General features: G+C 42.4%; 1 protein-coding gene across 4 annotated transcripts in view; it reads left to right on the top strand.

Moving 5' to 3' along the window:
* Positions 1 to 25,711, top strand: part of DPF3 (double PHD fingers 3) — a 193,615-nt gene that overhangs the window by 92,607 nt on the left and 75,297 nt on the right. For all 4 annotated transcript variants that reach the window (XM_090271089.1, XM_090271088.1, XM_090271086.1 and 1 more), the window contains exons 2-3: positions 836 to 996; positions 18,871 to 18,978. In XM_090271089.1, coding sequence (XP_090127215.1) covers positions 836 to 996; positions 18,871 to 18,978 — 269 coding nt within the window. The remainder of the gene's footprint in view (positions 1 to 835; positions 997 to 18,870; positions 18,979 to 25,711) is intronic.

Below are 25,711 nucleotides of genomic sequence, written 5' to 3'. Positions count from 1 at the left end.
AATAATTTATTTATTTGTTTATTATTATTTTTTTTTTTAGAGAGAGAGGAAAGGAGAAAGAGAGGGAAAGAAACATCACTGTGTGGTTGCCTCTCACTCGCGTCCCCAACTGGGGACCTGACGTGCAACCTAGTCATGTGCCCTGACTGGGAATTGGACCAGCGACACTTGGCTCGCAGGCCGAGGCTCAATCCACTGAGCCACACCAGCCAGGGTTTTACTGGTTATTTGTTGGCCTGACACAAACAGCCTGCAAAATGAGTTCATTGGAGAACAAAAGAATAGGCAATTCCTAACGGTGAACCGCGCACAAGTCCAGAGAAACAAAGGAGAGGAATCTTTATGGACTTGGGAGGGGCCGTTGTGACGGAAGAGTCCATTGGTGGAAACCAAAAGTTGGAAGCATTGTGACTTTTTAATTGACTGAGCTGTGGCAGCCTCCCATTGGCTGCGCTGTTACGGGCCGCGAAGAGTCTTCTTGCCGCGCGGAGGTAGTCTGGTAGTATCACTTCCTGCCGCAGTCAGTAGGGTGACATGAGCGACGTCGGGGAACGAGCCCTCACGGCTAGCCTGCAGACTCCAGTTCAAATGAGGTTTCTGTTATTACTTTTCAGTTTATTCTCGGGGCACTGGGGTCTTCGCTAAAGTGATTTCTAAGTTTCCTGGTGGGTTTGGTACAGGAAAGAACCTGGTGGAGTCCTGCCGTTGGCCAGGCCTTGGCATTCTTTATAGCTGCAGATCTTTCCAGGGACTGGGTGTGTGACATCAGTTTTCTTCTCTGGGTGTATTTCATTTTTTTTCTGGCCTCATTGCTCGTCTCTCTGTCTCCTGGCAGGCTCGGGGACCAGTTCTACAAGGAAGCCATTGAGCACTGCCGGAGTTACAACTCGCGGCTGTGCGCCGAGCGCAGCGTGCGGCTCCCTTTCTTGGACTCGCAGACTGGGGTGGCCCAGAACAATTGCTACATCTGGATGGAGAAGAGGCACCGAGGCCCAGGTGAGCCAAGCCACCCCTTGGGATAGGCACATACTCAGGCGCCGAACTTGGGTTGAAGAAAATCCCCGCGGCGCAGGTGGGGGTGGGGCAAGGTATACAGCGGGCTGTGATTTTTTTCAAGAAACTCAACTACTTTTATAGCTGTTGATTGGTGTGAGGCCTTGAAGCCACATTGATGGGGCGAAGGATGTTTAGCTCCAAAAGGAAGGCTGAGGACAGTTAGTTACTTTCATCTCATCCTTCTCGGGTGTTAGTGTAGCTTAGTTAAAAGTTGTGAATCTGCAGTCAGATCTAGGTTTGAAGCTTAGCTTCGTCATGAGACCACTTTTCCTCCGGTTCTTCATCTGTAAAATGGGGGTAATAATAGTACCTGCTTTAAGATTTTGTCAGGATTAAATGTGGAGAGCCACTAAAAAAGCTCATAACGTGAGTTTAGCACAGAGTATGTGTTCCAGAATGCTGGCTATTGATATAACTGTTGCTATGATACTAGTCTTATATGCTCCAGAGAACAGAATAAAGCGCAACGGGTGGAGGTGAGGGAGGCGACTCTAGAAATGCAGGTATATTTTAAAAACTTATAAATTTCAAACACATGCAAAAGCGGAGAGAATAGTAAAATGAATCTCCATGTATTTAGCACCCAGCCTCAACAATGACTGATTTATGGCCAATCTTGTTTCATTTATACTCGCCTCCCACTTTCCTCCTTGACCTCAGGTTGTTTTGAAGGAAATGAATTTTTTTTTTTTTTTGTCTGTAAATGTTTCAGTATATATCTCTAAATGGTAAGGACTTAAAAAAACAAACAGACCCACAGTACCTATCAAAGCTCCAAGTTAACAGTAAAACTTTAATTCCATCCAATATTTGGTCAACATTTATTTTTCCACAGTAGTTTAAACCAGGGTCCAAATAGGATCCCTACATTGCAGCTGGCTCATGTGCCTCTTAAGTTATCTTTAAATCTGTAGCCCACCCCCTCCCCACACTTCCTTTGCCTACTTGTGCAAGAAACTTTGTTGTTCCGGAGTCTGGATTTTCTGATTGTATCTCCTTGGTGTTATTCCTGTGAATTGGTGGTAAGGTCTAGAGACTTCCTCAGACTTCGGTTCAATTTTTTAGGTGAGAAATTCCTAAGTGGCGGTGTGTATTTTCAAAAGGAGGCTTGTGCAGCCTAGTGAGCTCTCCTTTTTCGATGTTAGCAGCCCATGATGATAACTGCCTAGATCCTTTATTCCATTAAGGGTCACAAAAAGATGACATTCGATTTGAGGCTCTCATTATTTCTTCATTTATTAGCTCTACAACTTCTATAAAGAGAAACATCTCATTAAAATTTTGGTTATTTTGAGGTATGTTTCATATATGAAAAGCAGGATAAATAACTTTCCCACTTTACTAGTTTTCAAAATAATGAATTGGTTCTCCAGTATTCTCCAAAGGTGATCAGTAAAGCTATTTTTGATCTTTTGAGTATCATTGTGAATTCATAGGTTTAAACATATTGGGTGCATCTTTAATCCATTTTAGCTATTATTCCGATTGATGCTTAAATTATCCCTTCTTGACCAGGAGGGGTTTTGGCCAGTGCTGGTATGTTGAAACAACTCCAGTAATTTCTGATAGCTTTCTTGTTATCCTAACAAATGTTTCAGGCCCATCTTAAGCATTTACTGCTCCTGACTTGCAGTCAGCGATTTCTCTAGGAAACAGTTTCCTGTTTGTAGGAATGAGTATTTAGAGATGACAAGCTGGTGGTGCTCATTGATCCTGGGTTGATCATTGCTTCTAGGACTTTTCAGTGAGCAGAACTAAGAAATATAATTTGTTTTATTTATTTTATTTTTAGAAGATTTTATTTATTTATTTTTAGAGAGAGAAGAAGGTAGGGAGAAAGAGAGGGAGGGATACTTCCATGTGTGAGAGCTACATCCATGGGTTGCCTCTCGCACATCCCCAACTGGGGACCCAGTGGCAACCCAGGCATGTGCCCTGACTGGGAACCAAACAGGCGACCTTGTGGTTCGTAAGCTGGCATTCGACCAATGAGCCACTCCAGCCAGGGATGTTTTATCTTTTTAAAGAGAAAATACAGTATGAAATTGTACTGATAGTTCTCGTTTAATTCATTTTTACAGTTTTACCTTAACTACCTTAATTCTGAATTTCCTTTCTTCCACGCTACATAATTACTTCCTGTTTTATCCCATAATATATACACAACAGTATCAGGATAAAAAGAGACTACCAATAATAAGATTACTGAAAATGGTTTAAGATTTCTTTTTCTTTTTGTCCTTTAGGGTATTTCCTATTAAGAATGTAGAGTAAAATTAACTGTTTTAAAGTCACTTGAAAGAGTTCCTTTGTGTGGTTGTGCTACCAACAGAGTTAACACACTTGGGTTTATTTGTTTCATTTGCTTTCACTTATGAGGTATTGCTTTTTTTTTTGAATTTTATATAATTTCTCTGTATTTTTAAATTTGCTTTTATTTTGAAATAATTACAGATACAGAGAAGTTGCAAACATAGTAGAGAAAGCCCCCATATCCGTCACGCAATCTCCCCCAATGGACATATCTTATGTAACTATAGTACAATAGCAAACCCAGAAAACTGATGTTGGTAAAATATATGCTTAGTGCTATGCCTTCTTATCACATGTATAGATTTGTGGAACCAGCACTATAATCAAAATAGAAAACAATTCCATTGCCATAAAGATCTCTCTCATACTTCCCCTTTATAATCACACCTATCTTCCCCTCTCATTTAAAATCTCTTTACCCTCCCCCATTTTATAATATAGTGTCTTAAATATATACATACATTGAAAACCATGTCAGACAGTATTAATTTTTGCTTCAACTATAAAAATTTAAAAAACTTTTGAAGTGTCTCTGGCATTTACTTATATTTTTAATCTTCTTTCCTGATGTTCCAAGGTTCCTTTCTTATTATAATTTATTCTGATTAAAAAATTGCACTTTTGTTAGCCATTCTTTTTTTAAAAAATGTTATTTATTTATTTTTAGGGAGAGGGGAAGAGAGGGAGAAAGAGAGGGAAACATCGATATGTGGTTGCTTCCATGCACCCCCAGCTGGGGACCCAGCTCACAACCCGGCATGTGCCCTGACTGGGAATCAAACTGGTGACCCTTTGGTTTGCAGGCCAGTGCTCAGTCCACTGGAGCCACAGCAGCCAGGGCGGCCATTCTTTTAAAGTAGGTCTACTATTACAACTTCTCTTAGTTTTCCTTCATCTGAGAAAGTCTTGATTTTTTTTTCTTTATTCCTGAAGGACATTTTTGTTGGTTATAAAATTCTATGTTAGCCCTGGCTGCTATGGCTCAGTGGATTGAGCATTGGCCTGCAAATCAAGTGCCGCTGGTTCGATTCCCAGTCAGGGCACATGACTAGGTTGCACGTCAGGTCCCCAATTGGGGACGCGAGTGAGAAGCAACCACACAGTGATGTTTCTCTCTCTCTTTCTCTTTTCCCCTCTAAAAATAAAAATAAATAAACAAACAAGCAAACAAATAAATAAATTATTTTAAGAAAATTCTGTGTTGACAGTCCTTTTATTTTAGCACTTGAAAATGTTCTGGCACTTCCTTTAGGCTGCCATGGTTTGTAATGAGAAATCTGCTGTCATTCAGACTGTTTCCTCTTTCAATTAAGGTGCCATTTTTCTGGTTGCTTTCGAGATCTTTTTCTTTTTTCAGAAATTTGATTGTGATGTGCCTTGGTGTGGATTTCTTGGCTTTATCCTTTTGGGATTCATTTAGCTTCTTGAGTCTGTAAGTTTATGTTGTTTGCCAAATTTGGGAAAATTTGAGCCATTATTTCTTAGAATACATTTTTAGCCCCACTCTTTCCCCTCCCCTTCTGGTACTCCACTGACACAAATGTTAGGTCTTTTGTTATAGTCTCACAAGTCCCCCAGGCACTTCACTTTTTTTTTTTAGTTTCTTTTCTCTGTTGCTAAAAATGGGTGATTTCTAGTGTTCTCTCTTCAAGTTCACACTACTACTTCTCTTCTCTGCATTCTGCTGTGGAGCCTTTCCCTTGAGTGTGTGTGCATGCTCTTCAGTTCAGAAATTTCCATTTGGTTCTTTATAACTTCTCTTTCTTTGCTGAGACTTTACATTTTTTCATTTGTTTCAAGTGTTCTTAATTGTTGAAACATTTTTATGATGGCTACTTTAAAGTCCTTGTCAGATGATTTTTAACGTTTGCATCAATTTGGTATTGGTATCTGTTGTCTTTTCTTTCAAGTTGAGATTTTCCTGGTTCTTTGTATGAGTGATTTTGATAGAATCCTGGATATTTTGGCCATAATGTTAAGAGACTAGATTAAGAAAAAAGAAAATCTTTGTTTTCACAAACATCCTCTGACACCATGCTGGTGAGTGAAAGGTGGTGCCCCTCATTACTGTAAGGTGGGTGGGAAAGTCCACTCAGTCTCTGATGCCCCAATGGGGGCGGAGGAAATACCTTGTTATTGCTGGGTGGGGTTGGGAAGTCAGTCTCCCTACTACGTGTCCACCAATACCACCCTAGCTGGGAGGAGGAAGCGTGCCTCATTGCTATTCCCTGTGTGGCTCCCATTGACACCATGGGGTATCAGCTCCTTACTCAGCCTTCTTACTCAGCCTTCTCTGACACCAATCCAGCAAGGGTGTTAGGATGCCCTTCTAGGATGCCCCTTTCTTGGTCCTTAGGCTAGAGAGAGCAGGATTTTATTTGCCCCCCCCCCCCGTTTTTTTTTTGTCTACATTTGTTGGTGTTTTGGGGTTGTCAGCTTTCCTAGAACCTAGTCTGGGATATGTAAGGCAAAAAGAACACGTAGGGAACTTACCACACTATTGTTGTTTCTTGGATCCAAAAGATTCTAGTTGGTTTGCCTTGTTCTCTTTACCTTTCTGTGTCTTGTTTTTGATGTATAAACAATGTCCAAGGGTTTTAGTTGTACTTAGTGTGAGGAATATGAGAGTATATCTACTCCATCTTTCCAGAAGCAAAAGCCCCTGGGTTTCTTTTTCATTAAAAAAAATTTATAGCTTTGTTGAAGTATAATTGACATACAATAAACTGTACATGTTTAGCATGTACAATATAAGATTTGACATGTTCACACCTGTGAAACCATTACCATAATCAAGATGATGCTCAGAAGTGTCCCTTGTAATCTCTCCCTCCTGAGCTTCTCCCTGCCTTCACCTTTCAGCAATCCCTGCCATACGGCAGCCATTCATTGATTTTCTTGCTATAGGAATCATGCAATATGTATTTCATTTTTGGGGTAGGGGTGGAGGTCTGACTTCCTTCACTCAGCATAATTATTTTGAGGTCACCCATGTCAGAGCATGGATCAATAATTCATTCCTTTTTTTATGCTGAGTAGTATTCCATTGCATGACTATAAAACAGTTTATTTACCTGTTCATGGGCATTTGGATTTGTTTCTAGTTTTTGGCTATTATAATAAAGCTACTCTGAGCATTCACATGCAGTCCTTTGTATGGACACATACTTTTATTTCTGGGTAAAGTACGTAGGAGTGTAATGGCTAGATTGTACAGAAGGTATATGCTTAACATTTTAAGAAACTGCTAAGCTGTTTTTTAAAGTGGCTGTGTCATTTTACATTCACGCCAGCAATGTACTTGAGTTCCAGTTCCTCCATATTCTGACCAACACTTGGTATGGTTTGATTCTTAAGTTTTAGCCATTCTAGCAATTGTATGATTGTCTTTCAGTGTGGTTTTAATTTGAATTCCTTAATTAATAATGATGTTGAACATCTTTACATGTGCTTATTTACCATCCACTTATGTTCTTTGGTAAGTGTTAACCTTTTGTCCATTTTAAAATTAAATTGCTTGTTTTGTTATTATTAAATTTTTATATTCTTTATATGTTCTAGATACAAGACCTTTATCTGATATATGCTTTGAAAATATTTTCTCCAGTTTGTGGCTTGTATTTTCATTATCTTAACAGTATCTATCAAAGAGCAGGTATTTTACGTTTTGATTAAGTCTAATTTATCAATATGTTATTTTATGAATTGTGATTTCATTGTATCTAAGAAATTGTTGCCTAATGAAGGTCAAAGTCCTCCCCACACTCCCCCTGAAGTTTTATAATTGAGGTTTTATATTTAGGTCCATGATTCACTTTAAATTAAAAATTTAATATGGTGCAAGGTATGGATTAAAGTTTGTGTTTTTGCAGATAGATAACCAATTGTTTCAGCATAATTTGTTGAAAAGACTAGGCTTTCTTTACTGAATTGCCATTTTACCTTTGTCAAAAATTGGATGTACACATATATGTGGATCTATTTCTGGACTTTCAATTCTGTTTCACTGATTTGTCTGTGTTTATAACAATATTTCAATGTCTTGATTATAGTTTTATAATGCATCTTGAGTGTTAGCCCTCCAAATTTGTCCTGCTTTTTCCGAGATATTTTGGCTAGTTGAGGTCCTTTGCACTTCCACAGGAATTTTACAATCAGTTTGTCAATTTCTACAAAAAAATCTGGGATTTTAATTGGGATTGTGTGGAGTCTATAGATCAATTTTTAGAAAATTGATAGTTCTCAATATTGAGTCTTCCACCCCACAAATATAACATATAGTATATCCATCTCCATTTATTAATGTCTCCTTTAATTTTTCCCATTATTCTTTTTATTTTTCAGTGTACACATCTTTCACATTTTTGTCAGATTTATCTCCAAGTTTTATACTTAAAAATTTTTTGATAACTACTGTAAATAGGTTTTAAAAAATTTAAATATATGATTTTTCTTGGCTAGTATAGGGAAGTACAATTAATTTTGTGTATTGGTTGTATATTCTGCAACCTTGTTAAACTTACTTATCAGTTCTAGTAGTTTTCTATAGATTCCACAGCATTTTCCACGTAGTTGATTATGTCGTTAGTGACTTAAGAAAACTTCTTTTCAATGTAGATGTTTTATTTTACTTGCTTATTGCACTGGCTAGAATGTCTACATTTTTTCATTATTGAGCATGATGATAGCTGTAGGTTTTTTTTAGTTGCTCTATCAGATTGAGGGTGCTCCTATTTCTAATTTGAGAGTTTTAAATCAGGAATGGATGTTGGATTTTTGTCAACGATTTTTCTGAGTCTATTGAGATGGTTGTATGATATTTCTTCTGTGGTTTGTTAATATGATGAGTTACATTGATTGCTTTTTGAATTCTAAACTGACATCGGCATTCTTTGGATAAACCCTACTTTGCCGAGATATGATGTATTATCTTTTTATATATCATTGTATTCATTTTACAAAAGTTTTTATTAGAGTTTCTTATATTTTATGAGAGATTTTGATCTATAGTTTTTTTGTGTCTACATAGTTTGGATATCAGGGTGATGTTGGCCTCATGTTAGGAGTTGGAAGGTATTCCCTCCTTTTCAGTTTTCTGGAAGAATTTATGTGTAATTGGTGTTTCTTCCTTAAATGTTTTGAGTATATACGAGTGAATCCATTTGGACTGGCAGTTTCTTTCTAGGAATGTTTTAACCACAAATTTAATTTCTTTAATAGGTATAGGGCTATTTAGGTTGTCTATTTCATCTTGAGTGAACTTTGGTAGTTAGTGACTTACAAAGGAATGTTCTTTTCATTTCATCTAAGTTGTTAAAATTGGTTGCAGAAAGTTGTTAATATTATTATTCTCTTAATATTTGTAGAATCTGCGGTGGTAAATCTTTTATTTCTTATAATGGTAGTTTGAGATTTTTTTTTAATCTGATCAGTCTGACTAGAAGTTTAACCATGTTATTGATCTTTTCAAAGAAATAGTTTTTTTTTTTTCCAAAATTTTTCTTACTATTTTATAATTTCTGATCTTTATTTTTCCCTTCTTTCTATTTGCTTGGATTTAATTGGCTCTTTTTGTTATTTAAAGGAAAAACTGAGGTCATGTCTTTGAAATCTTATTTCTTTTTTACTATAGGCATTTAAAAATATTTTTATTTATAAATACTGCTTTAGCCTTGTTTCATAAAGTTTGATATCGTGTTTTCATTTTCATTCAATTCACACATTTTCCGATTTCCTTTTTGATTTCTTCTTTTACTCATGGATTATTTAGAAATGTGTTACTTAGTTACCAAACATTTGGAGGATTTTAAAATATGCCTGTTATTTATTTCTAATTTAATTTCACATAGCCAGAGTATACTTTGTATGACTTGAATTTTTAAAAATATACTGAGACTTGTTTTATGGTCCAGAATATGGTCTGTCTTGGATAAATACTTTCTTTGGTCTGGAAAAGAATGTAAATTTTCCTGTTGTTGGTATTTTGTGTAAATATCAATTAAAAAAAGTTTGTTGATAGTGTTGCTCAAATCTAAATTCTTACTGATTTTTTTGTTCATTTGTTCTATAAATTATCAAGAGAGAGTATTAAAGTTTTTGACTATACTTGTGAGTTTGTCTATTTTTCCTTACAATTCTATTAGTTTTTGTTTCGTATATTTTGAACCTCTGTTTAGGTGCACAAATATTTAGGATTGTTATGTCGTCTTGATAAGTTGATCTCTTTATTATTATTTAATGGCCTTATTTCTACTAATATTCTTCATTCTGAAGTCAACTTTCCCTGATATGAATAAAGCCACAATAGTTTCTTTTTAAAATAAGTGTCAGCATGGTGTATCTTTTTCCATTCTTTTACTTTTAATATATTTGGGCCTTTATGCCAAAGGTTTTTATTTTTTATAAGCAGTCTATAGTGTCTTGCTTTTTTAATGTAATAATCTACTTTTTACCTTTTTATTATTTTTTAAAGATTTTAATTTATTTTTAGAGAGAGGGGAAGGGAGGGAGAAAGAGAGGGAGAGAAACATCTATGTGAGAGAGAAACATCGATTGGTTGCCCCTCGTATGCACTCCGACCAGGGACCAAACCCACAACCCAGGAATGTGTCCTGCCTGGGAATTGAACTGGCGAGCTTTCACCTGTTCATTTTATTTTTTTCTTTTATGGTTTAAGATGGGAGGGTGCATCTAGTCCTTGAAACTCTATCTTAACTAGAAGCAGATATTTCCTTTTTTTTAAAAAAAAGATTTTATTTATTTATTTTTAGAGAGGGGAAGGGAGGGAGAAAGAGAGAGAAAAACATTGATGTGTGAAGAAATACCGATTGGTTGCCTCTTGCATGTGGGCCTGCCACCCAGGCATGTGCCCTGACTAGGAATCAAACCGGTGACCTTTACTTTGAGGGATGACGTCCAATCAACTGAACCACACCAGTCAGCACATTTAAAAAATTTTAATAATATTGTTTTACTTTATAATCATATAAAATATTTACATGGTTCTAAATCAAATTTATAAAGCATAGTATACTCAGAGAGCGTCCATCTCCTTTTATCCTGTTTCTTTCCTCCTTCTGTAGGCAACTTTCTTCTTTTTCTTGTCACTATTGTTTTTTTGCTTTCTTTGTAACTTTTGTTTTTAGTTTTTGGTTTATCTTTACATTTAAAAATTACACACCCTGGCTGGTGTGGCTCAGTGGATTGGGCGCTAGCCTGTGAACCGAAAGGTCGCCAGTTTGGTTCTCGGTCGGGGCAGGCCCCCACTTGGGGGGGGGGCGTGTGCGAGAGGCAACTCAAGGTTTCTCTCCCTCTTTCTCCCTCCCTTCCCCTCTCTCTAAAAATAAATAAGTAAAATCTTTTAAAAAACTATGCAACCATACAACATATTTATGTATGTATATGGTGATATATGTGTGTATACCCTTTGTTAGAGAGGAGGTAGTTTATTATGCACACTATTTTCCACTCGGCTGTTTTCACGTAACAATATATTCGTTGCACTGTATACTTCCCTCCCCCTCTGCCCTCTTGCTCTTTTTCTCTCAATAGCTTCATAATAGTCCACTGTGTGGATATAATATTGTTTATTCAACCAGGTCCCTATAGATGGACATTGGATTGTTTACAGTCTTCTTCTAGTATTGAAAATACAACAGTGAACATGTAACTGAGCAAACTGGGGCTCGGCTGTGTGGTGCCTTCAATCTACGTGACTCAACAATTAGTGTTGAGGGAGAAATAGGTTTTTATTAACAGGGTTCCAACCTTGGGGGGCTGAGACCACTCCTGCTCAGAGCCCTCTTCTCCCAGAAGACCCAGAACTTCCCTTGCTCCTCAAAAGTCTACAAGCCAACACCATGCCCTGAAGTTCCCCATATTCTTATCTGTCCATTAGCCAGTCATGCAGATTTCCATCTTCTGGAATGTGCACTTTGCGTTTCAGAGTCGCCATCCTTTTGCAGCAGCTCTCTCCTTCAGGATCTTGGATGCGCTGTTCTTAGCCTCTGTGTAGCAGTTCAGGAAAATGTGCTGTTACACTGGATCATGGTGTCGTGGAGGCTGGAGCTCAAGGAAGCACGTGTCCCTGCATGGAAGCCTGCCTCTAGGAGTTGGGTTCCAGCCATGTGCGGTCTAAGTCCCTAGTGGGCCCTGCATCTCCTGGTCCCACAAATGCTCCCGACCATGCAGGGAGCAGGGCCAGGAGCCCAGAATGTCCAAATGTCAACGATCCAGAGGGGAGAGAGATTCACACCTAGCTCTAAAGTCCCATATCGAAAGTCCCAATACCAAGAGAGCAACTTCTCCGGACTCCCTGCAGAGAGGCAGAAGCCTGCAGCTCAGCATTCCTGGTCACAGTTCATCTTCAACCATCTCTCACGTATCTGTGCTGGGCCTGGCGCGGCCCCGCAGGTCCTTCAGCTCTGCCACTGTCTTCTCCAGGCAGACAGACCTTGTGGCTGACTCCTTTGCATATTTCCTCTGCAGACCTCCTCTGACCTCATGGCTTCCTTTCTGACCTTCGATCTGCCCTAATTTAAATGCTGGGCTCAGAATTCCCTTTGTGACCTCATATCCAGCCCTTCCTATGGTGTGTTAGTGTCCGCCATTTTTGTTAGTTCCCCAGTGTCTTTGACCTTTTGGCTGCCATCTTTAGTCAAGGCAAGAATTCCCAGTGATGCACAGGCATCTGTCCCCTGGCTATGTCATGAGTCACTACAAGTTCTCATTGTAGGGTACGCAGTTCGCCCTGGGCAACAGCTCTCTTCCCTTCAGGAAGGCACAGTTTTTAACTTGCCTTTGTTATGCAGTGTATCTTAACCACTGCCTGTGGGACCTCTGTTGTCACCTTCCTGCCCTCCAGTCCTGCCTTAAGTCAGGATTATGGGGATGTTCCCCTATTACCAGGGGACCTACGCTCTGTACCCTGTTACAATCACACATTTTTGTATTTTTGCATGTGAATCTGTGATATAGATTCCTAAAAATGGAATTGCTGGATCAAAGGGCAAATACATACACAGTTTTGCTAGATAGGCCAAATTCTCCTTAATAGTGTTGCACATTCTTACCAATGGTGGATATCCCTAACAGAAGAATATTTTAAGAGTGCAGTAGAATGCTTCATGGAAGGGTGAAAATTAGAATTTTTGAAACACAGGCTAGGGTAGAGGCTCTTGTCTGTGATATTGGAGAGGCAATTTTTATATCGGGTTAAGCGTCAGCCCCAATAGCTTCTGAGCTCCCTACTCAAATTATAATCCTGTTATAGTATTCCCTCACTTACCACGGGTATTACGTTCTAGACCCCCACCCCCCGCAATAGGTGAAAATCTGCAAAGTAGGAACTTTACATTTATTTTAGTATTTATATATATTTTATGGCTTTATAAACCCTTCCCACACACTTATAAGCCATTCCCAGTCCCTTATTAACCTTTCCCACTCCCTTATTAACCTTTCCCACACTTTTATAAACACTACGTATGTTCTTAAACATATTCTACACTCTTCAACCTACGTAACTTTAACAATATACGTATACAGTACCGCAAAATCCCGCGATATAGTAAAAAATCCGCGATAAATAATTAAATATAATATTTAAAAAAATCCCGTGATACAGTGAGGCCGTGATAAGTGAACTGCGATACAGAGAGGGACTACTGTATTCTTAAAAGAGTCTCTCAGTGAATTTAGAAAGAATGCCTTGGTGGTTTATTTGATTTTCTACACATTTTATATGCCTTACTATAGTGCTTTTTACATCACCAGGATGCATTTCTCCACGAGCTGTTTTAGTTGGTGATGTGGTAGGAAAGGAAAAGTAAATTCCACAAGAAGTGGTGTTTGATGGGTGGGCAGGCTGGGTGTTCCTTTCCTGATAACTGATGTGGGGAGCTGCTTGTGCTGTTGGTAGGACTGGGTTTTAAGCCTGCTGTGTGTGAAGGAGCAACGGGATGGCTCAGTGGGGATTTAGATAAGATAGCGGAGGGGTTTCGAGTGTAGGCTGTGGACTAGGCTACTCTTCTGAACTGTATGACCCTGAGCCAGTTATTTAATCACAGTTCACCTCACTGTCATTGTTCTCTAAATATCTCCTATGGTTGTTGTCACAATGAGATAACAGTGAGTGCGGGGCGGCAGTCTCTGACAGAGGAAGAGCTCAGTAAATGTTAGCTATTGTTACTGTGTCAGTGTTTGAGGGGGAGCACTGAGGGGCTTGGGAATCCTCGGGCCAGGAGAGAGGCAGACAGCATTTTGGATTGGAGGTCTACCTTGCCCAGGGCAGTGTTGGCACCATGCGCCATGGGACACTGGAGTTGACTTAGGGAGAGAAGAGCTCATGGAGAAGAATGGGGTAGGAGGCAAGGAAGGGGATTTTTGTTGAGCCAGAGAGACAGCCATGCTGAGTGCTGTGGTGTGGCGCCAAGTGCCCAGGAAGAGAAAAGGCAGCATCGGCCTGGGATGGTTCCGGAGTGTTTCACCGAATAAATAGTCCATGAAGTCAGGGCAGCTCTTAAAAAGCCCAGAGAAGGGAAGAGTGCAGAGCACCAGGAAATGGCATGGGTTTAAGAGCTTGCAAAATATCTTTCCCGCTCCTCAAGCCCTGCCTAGGGACTTCTTATTCATCCTACTAGCTCTGTAGTTGGTCCATGTTAGCATTTTCAACCACAAACATTAACGGAGCCCCTATTATGTGGGCCCTGGGAATATAAAAATGAGGAAGATTTGATCTAGTGGGAGTTTTTCAAACGACAGCTCGTGACTCTCTGGTAGTGTGGCTCAGTAGGATTGGGCTGGGGCCCAGGCATCTGCTCTTCGCAATAACTAGTGCCCAGTCTTGGTGAAGAACCCCTGGCTCACGAGTAGGTGTACTCACTGTCTCTTTCCTCCAACTCCCATCCCCCTCTGGCTCCTTGTCCTCTTCGTTGGCTCTACTTCATACCAAGTGGGTGGATGGATTGGGTGGTTGGGACGCAGGTGTCATCTGTCCACTTTTGTGAACAAATTGGCAGGTGGTACAGGAAGGTGGATTTTGCCTCAAAGGGAGGGTAGAACACAATTCTGTCATACTAAGCACTGGCCAACGGTGGTAAGTCTGACCCATGAAGTAACGAGCTTTCCATTGCAAGGAGGGTTCTCCGGCAGCTGTGGGTTCACCTCTCGGCGCTGCTGCAGGGGGACCCCTGCTGTGGGTGGGCTTGAGCTGTCCCTGTTCAGCTCTGGTTGTGGGAAGAGGAAGTTGTTACAGTTTATCTTTTCAAATTCCCATATCATTCTTCTTTCCCTTTTCTATCCCATTTCATCTTCTGGATTCTTAATAGCTCATGCTGTGTCTTTCAAAGATGCTGATAACACTAAGTATCTACCTGCTGAACTTGGGCAATGCTGGGAGCAAGTAATTTGCCTGTAGTTTGCGGATCATACAGGCATCAGTTCCATCATGCTGAATTTTTCTGTGGAGCCAGTAGCTCAGTCCCACTGTTCCCCTCCCCTCCAGCAAGCGTGTGAGTTCCTCTGTGTGTGTGTGTGAGATGCCTGTGCTTGCACACGAGTGTGTGTAATAACTGGACTTGCACCTCAAAGTAACAGAGAAGCGGTTTTGCTTAGTGGGGTACGTATATGAATGGAAGGATAGCTGTGTGGCCTGGTTCCCAGGGAGGACTGATCTGCCCTCTCGTCCTCCTCCTCCCTTATCCCCTCCCCCGTTTACTCCCTCCTTCATATACTCCCAGCCCTGGGTTCACTCCTTCAGCTTTATTTCCCCCACTGCAGCTGGACTCCACCCTTTTTCATCTGCCACACACGTGGGCTTTGAGTTATATGCCTCCTGTTCTAAAGAGGTAAACAACAACTTTCACAGGCCTCTGTCTATCCCTTTATAAGTGGTACTCCAGGGCTGAATGCACTGACCCTATAAAGGCACCCTGGTGCCTGTCAGCCTAGGGAGGAAGGCAAGGAAGGGGGGGACAGAAGCCCTCAGAGAGTTCTTGGGCCATTTGCTTGTTGAGATGAGATGGAATCAAAGAAGACCTCAAAGTGAGGCCAGTTTCCATTCTCGTGGCTAAGTAAGCAAAGAGCAACGTGGGGGGGCCTTGTCGTGTCACGTAGACATGGAGTCCAGACTCATTCAAGTGAGCTAACTCAAAATAATTACCAACTGACTTTTGTACAAGGCTTCATGATTATAAAGAGCCTCTTGAATATAAGCTAATCCCCACGACAGTCCTCGTAGGGCAGGTGTTATTAACACCTGTACCTAACAGGTGAGGAGACAGCCTCAGAAAAGTGTGATATTTCTCAAGGTGACAGGGAATGGTGGTGTGAGGACTCATGTGCTCATCCTCTGCACCGTGGAACTTCTCTAATCCATCTGGGAAAGTGGAAGAATGAAATAAAAATTGTCCCTTCTTTTCAAACTACTTACTGAATTGGATTCTCTCAGGAGCGGGGGCCTGTAGCTACAAGCTGAGCGGCCTGGGGCTGCTGACCAAAAGTGCAGTGACCACATTCTCAGGGACGGCATAGGACCTGGAAAAATGTTGACAGTTTTGACCTCTTATCAATTAGACCTTTTGAGAGTACTGGTCTGGACCAGTTCCTTCTCACTCACGTGTTTTTGGTCAGTTTGGAAATACCATGAAGCAGTCCGTGGGGCAAGAAGGAGCCTAAGGTACAGAGAGACCCTGTTGAGGTGGTTCTGGGTTCATTTCTGAGCCCACCTTCTGGGATCCTTTTTGGATGGTTTGGATGTGGGTAGATGATTCTCCTAGAGTCAGGAACAGTAGGGACAATGGTCATTCACTTCCTACATTTCTACGTTTGGTTCATTTCTGGTTGAATTTATTGGCTAAGTATATCTTGAATAGCTGCCAGGCACTGTGCAAAGCATTGGGGAAACTCAAAATGGACATGGTTCCTGCCATCCTAGATATTACAGAACCAGTAGGGAGACAGTCTAGTAAGCAGGCAATTAATGACAACACTTTGGAAACACAGGGAATCTTGGGATTCTATAGGGAAGGCCATTAAACCAGTTTTGGTGCATCAAGAGCATGCAGGCAGTAACTAGATGATGCTGAGCCATCTAGAGGTTCTTGTTCAGACATTGGAACAATCTATAAGGTTCTTTAAAAAGCATTTGCCCAATCCCTCCACCTACCCACATTTGGATTGCATAGGTCTGGCATGAGTTTTGGATATTGGTATTATTAAGAAGTTCTTTCAGCGATTTTTGGTTTTAGCCTGTATGTGATTTCACTTGTATGTGGGATCTAATGAACAAACTGAACTAACAAGCAAAATAGAGACAGACTCATAGATGGAGAGCAGATGACAGCTGAGGGGTGGGGAGGGTTATGGGGTGGAGGGATCTAGCAAAAGGGAAGAAGGCTCATGGACGTGGACAACAGTGTGGTGATTGCGGGGGAGGGGGGGCATAAGGGGGTTAAATGGTAATGGAAAAAATAGAATAAAAAAGAAAACTGACCCAAGATGAGTGGGGACAGGTTCTGGGACATGGAATATCAGGTGAACCCATGTACTTGGTCTTCACTGGGATACACTAGTCCAAGAGGTGACCAAAACTTCTGGAAGGGACCCAGAATGAGTATACCTGTTCAGGAATTATAGGGTCAGAGATGATATGGTCCTGGACTAACCCTAACAGAAACATCGAACTATTTCCCAGTGATGCCTTCCCTCAGAGAGGTCAAAACTGGACCTCCATGGAAGCAAGAGCAAGCTAACGCTATTTGATTAATTTGGTCTTCTATAAATCAGCACAGGTTTGGTTCCCAGACCCCAGGGAGCTCAGCGCTTCAGGATCCTCCTACTGTGCAGAGGCCCATGAACTTATCAACAAAATCAAGTATTAAGTATTAGGATGACCCTTGTATATGACAAGCCCTTAGCTCATAACACCAGAGATTTTTCTGGAGCCTCTAGGCTCCATCACCCTTAATGGTTTCTAAGAATCAAAAGGGGAGTGTTAGGGACCTCCAACTTGTTCACAGCCTTGCATCTTGTGGGAGCAGCTTTGTGATTAAAAATAAAAACTTAACTCATAAAGAGAACTTGAAATTTTTGTTGCTTTAGTGCTTAGAGTAGTTAGTTGCCTCTGATTTGGACCCAAACCAATAAATGGGTAGCAATGAAAATGAAAAATAAAAATAAATGAATGGGTAAATAGCAATGAAATTTCTGCTGATTTTTTTTTTTTTTTTTTTTTTGAAAAAGGCAAAAAATGAAGCCAGTGACCCTCTTAGTTTTAAAGACTCCAAATGATAGACACATGGGAATATGTGTCCAGGTTTAGGAAGTGACCTGCTCACGTGAGGCTGTCTGCATCTAACAATTGTCACTTGCCAAGCTTATCTACAGAAGACTGAATTGTGACCCCAATTAGAGTAAAACTGGAACATATTCATTCACTGAATTTATTTGGCAAATGTTTGGCTTGCTTGTCCTATGTGTCAGGTACAGTTCTGGTTCTGGGGGTTCTGACAGGAACAGGACACAGTCCCTCTCCTCCCCAGTCTTTTCACTCCAGCAGGGGTGGGTAAGGTGGCTTGCTGGTTTATTTTGAGGTGCACCAGGGGTCTTTTTAGTCTGGAAATCACTTAACCACTCTCAAGCCCTACCCTCTGGCCTTTTCTCTGGGAATAGACCATGGTCTAGTGTGGGGAGTCTATGTTCCTTCAAGGCCTCTGGCTGTCACGCTGTGTGTCACAGGAGCCACAGAAGTGTTGCAGGAAGGCTCCTCATGGGTTACTTGGCATGGCAGATAATGCTGGTGTGGAACTTAGGTGCTAAAGGCCAAATCTAGATGGAGACCTTTGTTAGGAGACAGTGTAGTGCATAAGCCCAGCCAAGGACTCCTGCCCATTTCATGCTGGCTCTGCAGGCATGGAGCCTGGTCACCAGAGCAGTCTTATATTCTGGTGGAGGTTGCATGAGGCTCCCCTTGGCATCAGCGAGCTGCCAGTAGCTAACTGGATGGAGGAAGCCAGTACCTAGGAGGTCTGGCTCCTTGATCTGTTTCCTTGTAATGTTTTCTCATCTAGGCTGTCCTTAGATAGGTAGACTGACTTCTGCTGCTTCACCTTGAAGGGAACCGCCTTGACCTGGACAGAGATCCATTGCTTTGGAAACACTTGTGAGGTTCAATCTGGAAAGATTCCTCTTGTGGTCCACAGGTCCCTCTATTACTCTCCCCATGCCAGGAAAATGGAATTGGTTTTGGTAATAGCGATGGCCTTTTTTTTTTGGGCATTGGCTTAATGAGATAGCATGGTGGAGCCGGCAGAGCAAGGGTCTTGGGGTCAGATTCTGCCTCAGCTCTACCATCTACCAGTTGTGAGTGACCTTGACAAGTCATTTTACCTCCCTGGGCTTCAATTTCCTTTGCCTGTGAATGAGAACGTTAGGCAAGGTAGTTTCCTAGGCTCCTTTCATCCTGGAGCCTTTGACCTTTACTCACACTGTCTCTGTCCACAGGCCTTGCCCCCGGCCAGCTGTACACCTACCCTGCCCGCTGCTGGCGTAAGAAGAGACGATTGCACCCGCCTGAGGACCCAAAGCTGCGGCTGCTGGAAATAAAGCCTGGTCAGTACCGTCTGAAGCTTGGCTAGGTCCATAATGGGAGAGGTGGAGAACACTGGGCTGGCCCCGGACTGGTGGCGTTGCTCTTTTATCTGTAGCCTGGAGTTTCCCAGGAGAGTAATCATGCTCACATGGTGTCCAAAGGTGTGCCTGCTGTCATGTATAAACATGTATGTGTGTCCATTGGAGCTTCCCTGTCCTCTGGGCATCTTCCACCTTCCCCTTCCTTTTGTCTCCCTCTTGCCACCGCAGGGCAGTAGAGCGAGCAAGCACAGAGTGGGAACAGGCCCAGGTTGAGTTACTTTCCCAACAGATCAGAAGGAGCTGCAGCTATTTGGGTTGGATGATACTTTCCTGTGGCTTAGAGTAAAGAAACCGTGTCCCAGGTTGTGTGTTTGTAAGGAAAGTGTGTTGTGTACCCTCTCCCACTCTTACTGTGAATGAACTTTTGAAGCATCTTACACGAAGGGACCGTTCACTAAAAATAGAACCATTTCAGACATAGAAATGAAGTTTGAGTTAAAAATTGGCCTGTAGGTGATGCTGATTGCTTTGTGGCCATGCAGAAAAAGTCTGTTGGCTTTCTTGGCTACTGATCTTTTATTATACTTCTGACTTGATGGCCATCTTCAGATCTGTGTCAAGAGTTATAGGAAGGCCACGTGATTGCCCTGGGTCTTTAGCTTTAAGGGAACCTCTAGTTTGGGGGGTACTGGGACTGGAGTGCGACTCAGAGTGGTGAGAACTGCGCTGTCAAGTAGACCAAATGCAGAAGTGACATGTTTACTCCCACTGTCACCAAAGCAATGCAGGCCCAGTCTCATTCCTGCCTTTTTACACTGCAAAATCTCTACTTAAGGTGGTTCGGAGTGTTTTCACTCATAGTTCCGTGGTTAAGCCTGCTTTGACTGTTTGCTTCAGCCTAGACACCATGTGTGTACCAGTTTCATTTGTTAGGGGTGGGAGGGTGCTATATTCTTCAACATACTTCATCCAAGTTCTCAAATGACTTTGCACAATTTACAGACCCTTGTTTATACTCCAGGATGATGACTGAGGTGGTTCTAGCTCCCCCTCACCCTCCAGGCCTCATGCAGGTTGTAGGAGAGCCAAGTGTCCTGGAATGGCACAGTCCAACAGAAATATAATGCAAGCCACCCATGTCATTTTACATTTTCTAGTCACCACAGTAAAAAAAGGAAAAATAAAAAGGAAACAAGTATAGTTAATTTTAATAATGGATTTTATTTAACCCCAAGTATCACAAATAAGATAATTTCAGCATGTACTCAATATAAAAATTATAAATGAAATAGTTTCCTTTTTTTATATTGTTTTTAAATTCCTGTTTGTATTTTATACTTTCTATACCTTTTTTTTTTTTGGTGGGACTAGCCACATATTAAGTGCTCAGTTGCCACAAGGGGATAGTGGTGCCCATTTTGCTCAGTGTGTTTCTAGAGCTATACTCAAAATATGGTTTTGACCAGCACAGGTGTTGCTGGGGTAGAGATGTAGAATCTTGGGTCTCACCCCAGGCCTGCTGAGTCAGAATCTGCATTTTATCAGATCCCCAGGACTGTGTCCTCAGAATGCACATTGAAGCTTGAGCAACATTGGTCTGGAAGACTTACAGGTGGCCAGACCACAGGTCAGCATGGCACGACTCCACACCATCTATGTTTCTTTATTAAGTATAAACAGTTGGCGATATGAACAACTTATTTTGGAGGTGGGGCTCCTTTCCTTCCTTGTTCCAGATCCATTAGCCCTGGTGTCTTGGAAGTGGCATGGATGACTCATGAGGTAACCTTTGGTTTGATCCTTACCTGGACCAGTTTAATCTACCCCTTTCAGAGCCTGGCAGTGGGTGCTATAGTGGGAAGGTGAGCAGTCATGCCAGGTTGGTTGTGTCAGCTCTGAGGGAGGCTGCTGTTCAGATGTCTGTTGCTAGTTGGATGTGTCTCCATGTTGTAGTATGTAGGCCTTCTGGGTATATTTCTCCATCTGTCAGTAGACACAGTGATACTTGGGATTCCTAGCTGACCTTGCAGGTTCATCATGAGGATTAAGTGAGCCATATGTAATAAATAGTATTTGCCCTTTTAAACCCTTTTAATTAAAATTTTTCAAAAATGTGGGTTGGTAATACAGTCCCATGTTTTGACATTCCAGAATATCATGGAGTAGAAAGTAAGATGGACGTTCCAAAGAGGCAGTCAGTGGTACCAGCTTTTTGAGATTTTTCAAGAGCCAGTCTATGCACACACCAGGAATTACATCTGTCTGGCCTTCCCCATGGCCACCATGTATTTTGCACTTTCTGTTTAAAAATGTGCCTCAGGCATGAGCCTTGTCAATATATAAAGAGCTTCTTCATTTCTTTTTTTTTTCTCAATTACACAATATTCCATTATATGAACGTCGTCGGCAGCCGTCCGTCTCGAGAGACGATGGTGTAGCTTCTTAAGAGTCTATCTGCACCGCCGAGAATGGCTGTGCAGTCCGACTCGGGAGTGACACGGTATCTGTCTCCTCCCGTGTTGAATCGACATCTTGCGATGATGCTGGAGTGTCCTCTCCAGTGAAGCTGAAGCTACAGAGCCTGGGCAGGGTGATATGGAGGGTCTGCTGTTGCCCATGCAGCAGACCCCCCCCCTCTTCGCAGCTGAAGGGTCCAAGGGAAAGACGGAGTCAATACAGCTTGGCTTCAGGTGCGCCGCAGGAGTTGCCGGTGTTGACTACAACGTCAAACCGCCTTAGGGACTCCGGCTCCGGATTTTCTGTCGGGGTTTACTCCCTTAGCCTTTCCCCTGAAGAGGTATGCCGCAAGGCAGCGGAGGTTTTTTGGAGTCAGAGTTTTCCTTCTCTGATGTGCCCTGACTGGAAGATCGAACCAGCGACACTTAGCTCGCAGGCCGACGCTCAATCCACTGAGCCAAACCAGCCAGGGCTTATATGAACGTACTACAACTTATTTAACCAGGCTGTTCCCAATTTTTGTTTTCTAATTTTTCCAATTTAACCAGTGATACAGTGAATATTTCGCATGTGTAGGATATTTCACATGTAATTTGTTAATATAAAGGCATTTATTATAAATACTTGCCACTGATTTTTAATTATTAGTCTTTATTTTTTGTCTTTGTTCTTAACATTTATATAAAAAGTCTATTAAGAATACTATATCAGACTAATTGGATCAGATATATACATATTGGATAAATATCTTATAGAACCAAGGACATTTAGTGCTATAAAATCCCTCAGACATCATTAACTCCAATTCCTTATTTTGTTGAAGTCCAGACAGGTTAGGAGACTTGGTCAAAGTCACACAGCAATTCCTTTTAGAAGCAGAGAATGCAAGTTGCTTGATTCCTCTATGCAGTGCTTTTTCTGCTTTCTCATGCTGCTGATAGGTGTATTAAAAGAAACTTTAACAAGGCTTTTTCTCCTAAAAACGTTGTTTATAAAACAAACATATATTAATTATTAAAATGCACCCAAGAGATAGCTGGAATTCCTTCAGTCATAAATGTCAGACAGTCAAATCACACTCGCCTGCTGACAAAAGGGAAGTTGGTTCATGTAACAGGAAATCCCAGAGTTGACTAGTTTCAGGCATAGCTGAATCCAGGGGCCCAAGCATTGTAACAATGGCTCTTTCTGTGCACCTTGAACACTTTTTCAGGAGGCAGGCAAGGGAGCCACCAGCAGCCCCAGACTCAGCATTCACCACATCCAGCTGAAAGCCCAGGCCCCTTGGATGGCTGTGCTGGAGAGGTCCCTGGAAGGACTGATTAGCTGGCTGGGTTTATGTCCATCTCACCAATCACTGCCACCCAGGGGATGGGGCAGTCTGATTGAATCATCATCATTATCACCAGTGTCTGAACAGCACGCTCATTTACAAAGCCCTTTACAAAGCATTTTCATTTAGATCACTTCAGTGGTCCTTACCACCTGGGAGGCGGAGAGGGAAGGAAGGGGTAAGAGTGGTATATAAGCCCATTTTCTAGGCCAGGGAAATCAGGCTGTGGACAAAGCTGAGGAGAATTGACTGTGCTACTTACTAAGCTGAGAACTGACAGTCTTACTGTTAGTGGGACTGAGGCAAGAAGCTCCTGAACAATGTCTGATCCTCCCATCTACAGACATTTGCACTGGACACGCTGGACTCCCAGTGGCTGAATGTGGAGCAGCTGGGGTTACAGCTCTGGCTTTGGACTTCCCCCACGGTGGGCCTACCATGATGTGTGTGGGGAGGGAAAAGGAAGAACCCTAGGGTTGGTGGTTGGCTGTAGCCAAGTGCCTACCAGCACGTCATGTTCACTTGAACATTTTCCTTGGCCTCTGCCCTCATGCTTGGGCAGAGGCCAAGGGGGCTGCTCCAGACTTCAGGTGGTAGAGGCCCAGCCCCTGAGATGGCCAGAGTCTGTGGGAGGACCCTTTCTGGAAAAATAAGTGCCATCTGTGACGAGGATAGGCCCTCAGAGGTGTAGCCCTATCCCGAGGTAGAAAAAGATCCCAGCTAAGTGGAACTCACATGAGGCAGGCTCATCCTCCAGGCCGGGGCTCAGGCTCTGAGAAACAACCAAAACCCAAGATGACAGAGCTTCTTCTCAGATGGACGTGTTCTCGCCTCTTTGGGTAATCAGATCTACTACTAAAAACACCCCCCCCCACAAACCTTGGGCCAGATGTTTGCCATTTCCATGTCCTGTGCTGAGTGTACTGCCAGACCTGGCCTGGCCCTCAGGATGTACCACCTCGGCAGGCTGTGAGTCAGGATGCGAGGGGAGTGTCTGGGAGTCAGTGATAAGGAGCCTAAGTCTTGGGCCACAAAGCATCAAGGTCCCTTCTAGAGAACGGGAAGTAGCACAAAGACATGTATGGCTGTCTTCCGAGAGGTGACATATGGCTGCATTTGAACTTTTCACACAAGCCATAATTTCAGGAGAGGACCTTCATCCAGGGCCTCAGCTGGCCCATGTGGTACCTTGGAAGAAGGCGCCCCCTCCGGGTGGACATTAACACAACGATGCCCCTGGCAGTCGGTCAGTGTAGCACAAGCCAATCTTGGCCCCGTCAGCGGCTCTGCCCTCGTATTTTATAACGTGCCATTTCTGACTGAGAAGATCTTTTCCCATTTTTTTGGAGTATATTCTTCTCAATCACAGGGTTGACTTGGACACTATTTTTAAACGACTCTTTTATTCCATTTGATTTGGGTTCAAAGAGGACTCCATTTTTTGTTGGTACTTTACGATGTGACTCAGGGCAGAGTCGTTGGTCATAGTCCGTGGGGAACTTGCTGCAAATTTCTAGTAGGTGTGAACAGTTGGCTGGGTGGAGGATGGCGGCCAGTCTTCTCAGGGATGGAGGAGCAGTTGACGGAAACAGATGGAGGGAGAGGCTAGGGATCTGCTCTACTTTACACACTGCAGTGGAACTGAGAATAACCTTTTTGAAGATCAATGCATAGAACCTGTCAGTATTTAAAAGGCACATGTCCTTTCACTTAGACATTCTGCTGCTAGGTAGGAATTTATCCTATAAGTAAATATATACTAACAATGTATAATGTTGTCCATTGTGGCATTGTTTGTAAGAACAACAAAGAATGGAAACACCAAAAGGTCATTGATAGGGGACTAGTGAAACATATAGTATATTCATAAAATGGAATATTGTTTTGTCTTATAAAGGAATGAGATGATAAATGGAAAGATGCCCAAGATATAGTGTTAAAATGGAAAGAAAAATAGCAAATTGTACAAGATTATGTATAATCCTCTATGGGCAACCCTTGCTGAAAATCGATAATTAACTTGTTCATCTTGGGCTGAATCTCTTTAAATTTATGGAAAGTAGAAGACTGAATTTATGTTCAAAGAAAACCAGCTGACCCTTGGCGTTCCTCTACCACCTGGCCCCTATAATGCCCTTTCTCTTCTCTCTTCCTTTCCAGCCTCCTGGTGTGAGCTCTCCTGAGCTCCCTGTGACAAGCTCCAGGAACCTAGTTATGTCTATAACTCTTGGAGCCTCCCTTGGGCTCCCCCATCAGCCCCGTCATCTCCTTGATGGAGACCGAGAGGAGTTCTCCTGACCTGTGAGAGAGAAGGGGCACTGGCTTGGAGCAAAATTGTCTCCAGGCATGAGTTTCCTTCCATGCCAGGCCCTTCCATGGATAATGAGGAGGTGCCACAAGCAATTTATCATGCCAACACCCACCTTGTCCCTCCAGCCTTCCTTTGTGTCCCTGCCTGAGTCTAGCCAGTGGCAGGCAGCTTTCAGCAAGAAAAGCCAGGGTGTAATGTGGGTTAGAGTTGTCCTTGACCCCAGGTCTGCAGAGCTTCTCTGCAGAGAAACCAGGTCAGGGCCAGAGGGGGGGCGGTGTACATTCAGGAATCTTGAGAGGGCTTGGAGAAGGTGTGAGGACGGCTGCAAAGCATCCACTTCTGCTTCAGCCTCCCGACGCGCAGAGATCATCTGCACTGAGTAGACATTACAGGGTAGGGAGTGGGGAGCTGGATCCTTGCTGTTATTTTTGTCCTGGGCTAAAGCATACACTGATGGGGTACATCCAAATCCTGCTGTCCTCTTAGCGTCGCCCTCACTGTGAGGGTTCCATGCTGCCTATATTTCTTTACCACTTGCTGAACATACAAGCGTGTCTGGGGGATGGGGCAGGATGGGGCTGAGAGCTGGGGGAGAGATCTTTGGAATTTGA

Source organism: Furipterus horrens, unplaced genomic scaffold (genome assembly GCF_987537825.1).
Source record: "Furipterus horrens unplaced genomic scaffold, mFurHor1.1.pri manual_scaffold_3, whole genome shotgun sequence".
In the NCBI taxonomy this organism is placed as follows: Eukaryota; Metazoa; Chordata; class Mammalia; order Chiroptera; family Furipteridae; genus Furipterus; species Furipterus horrens.
The sequence above is the reverse complement of the archived record's forward strand: the minus strand, read 5'-3'. Positions and strand labels throughout refer to the sequence as shown.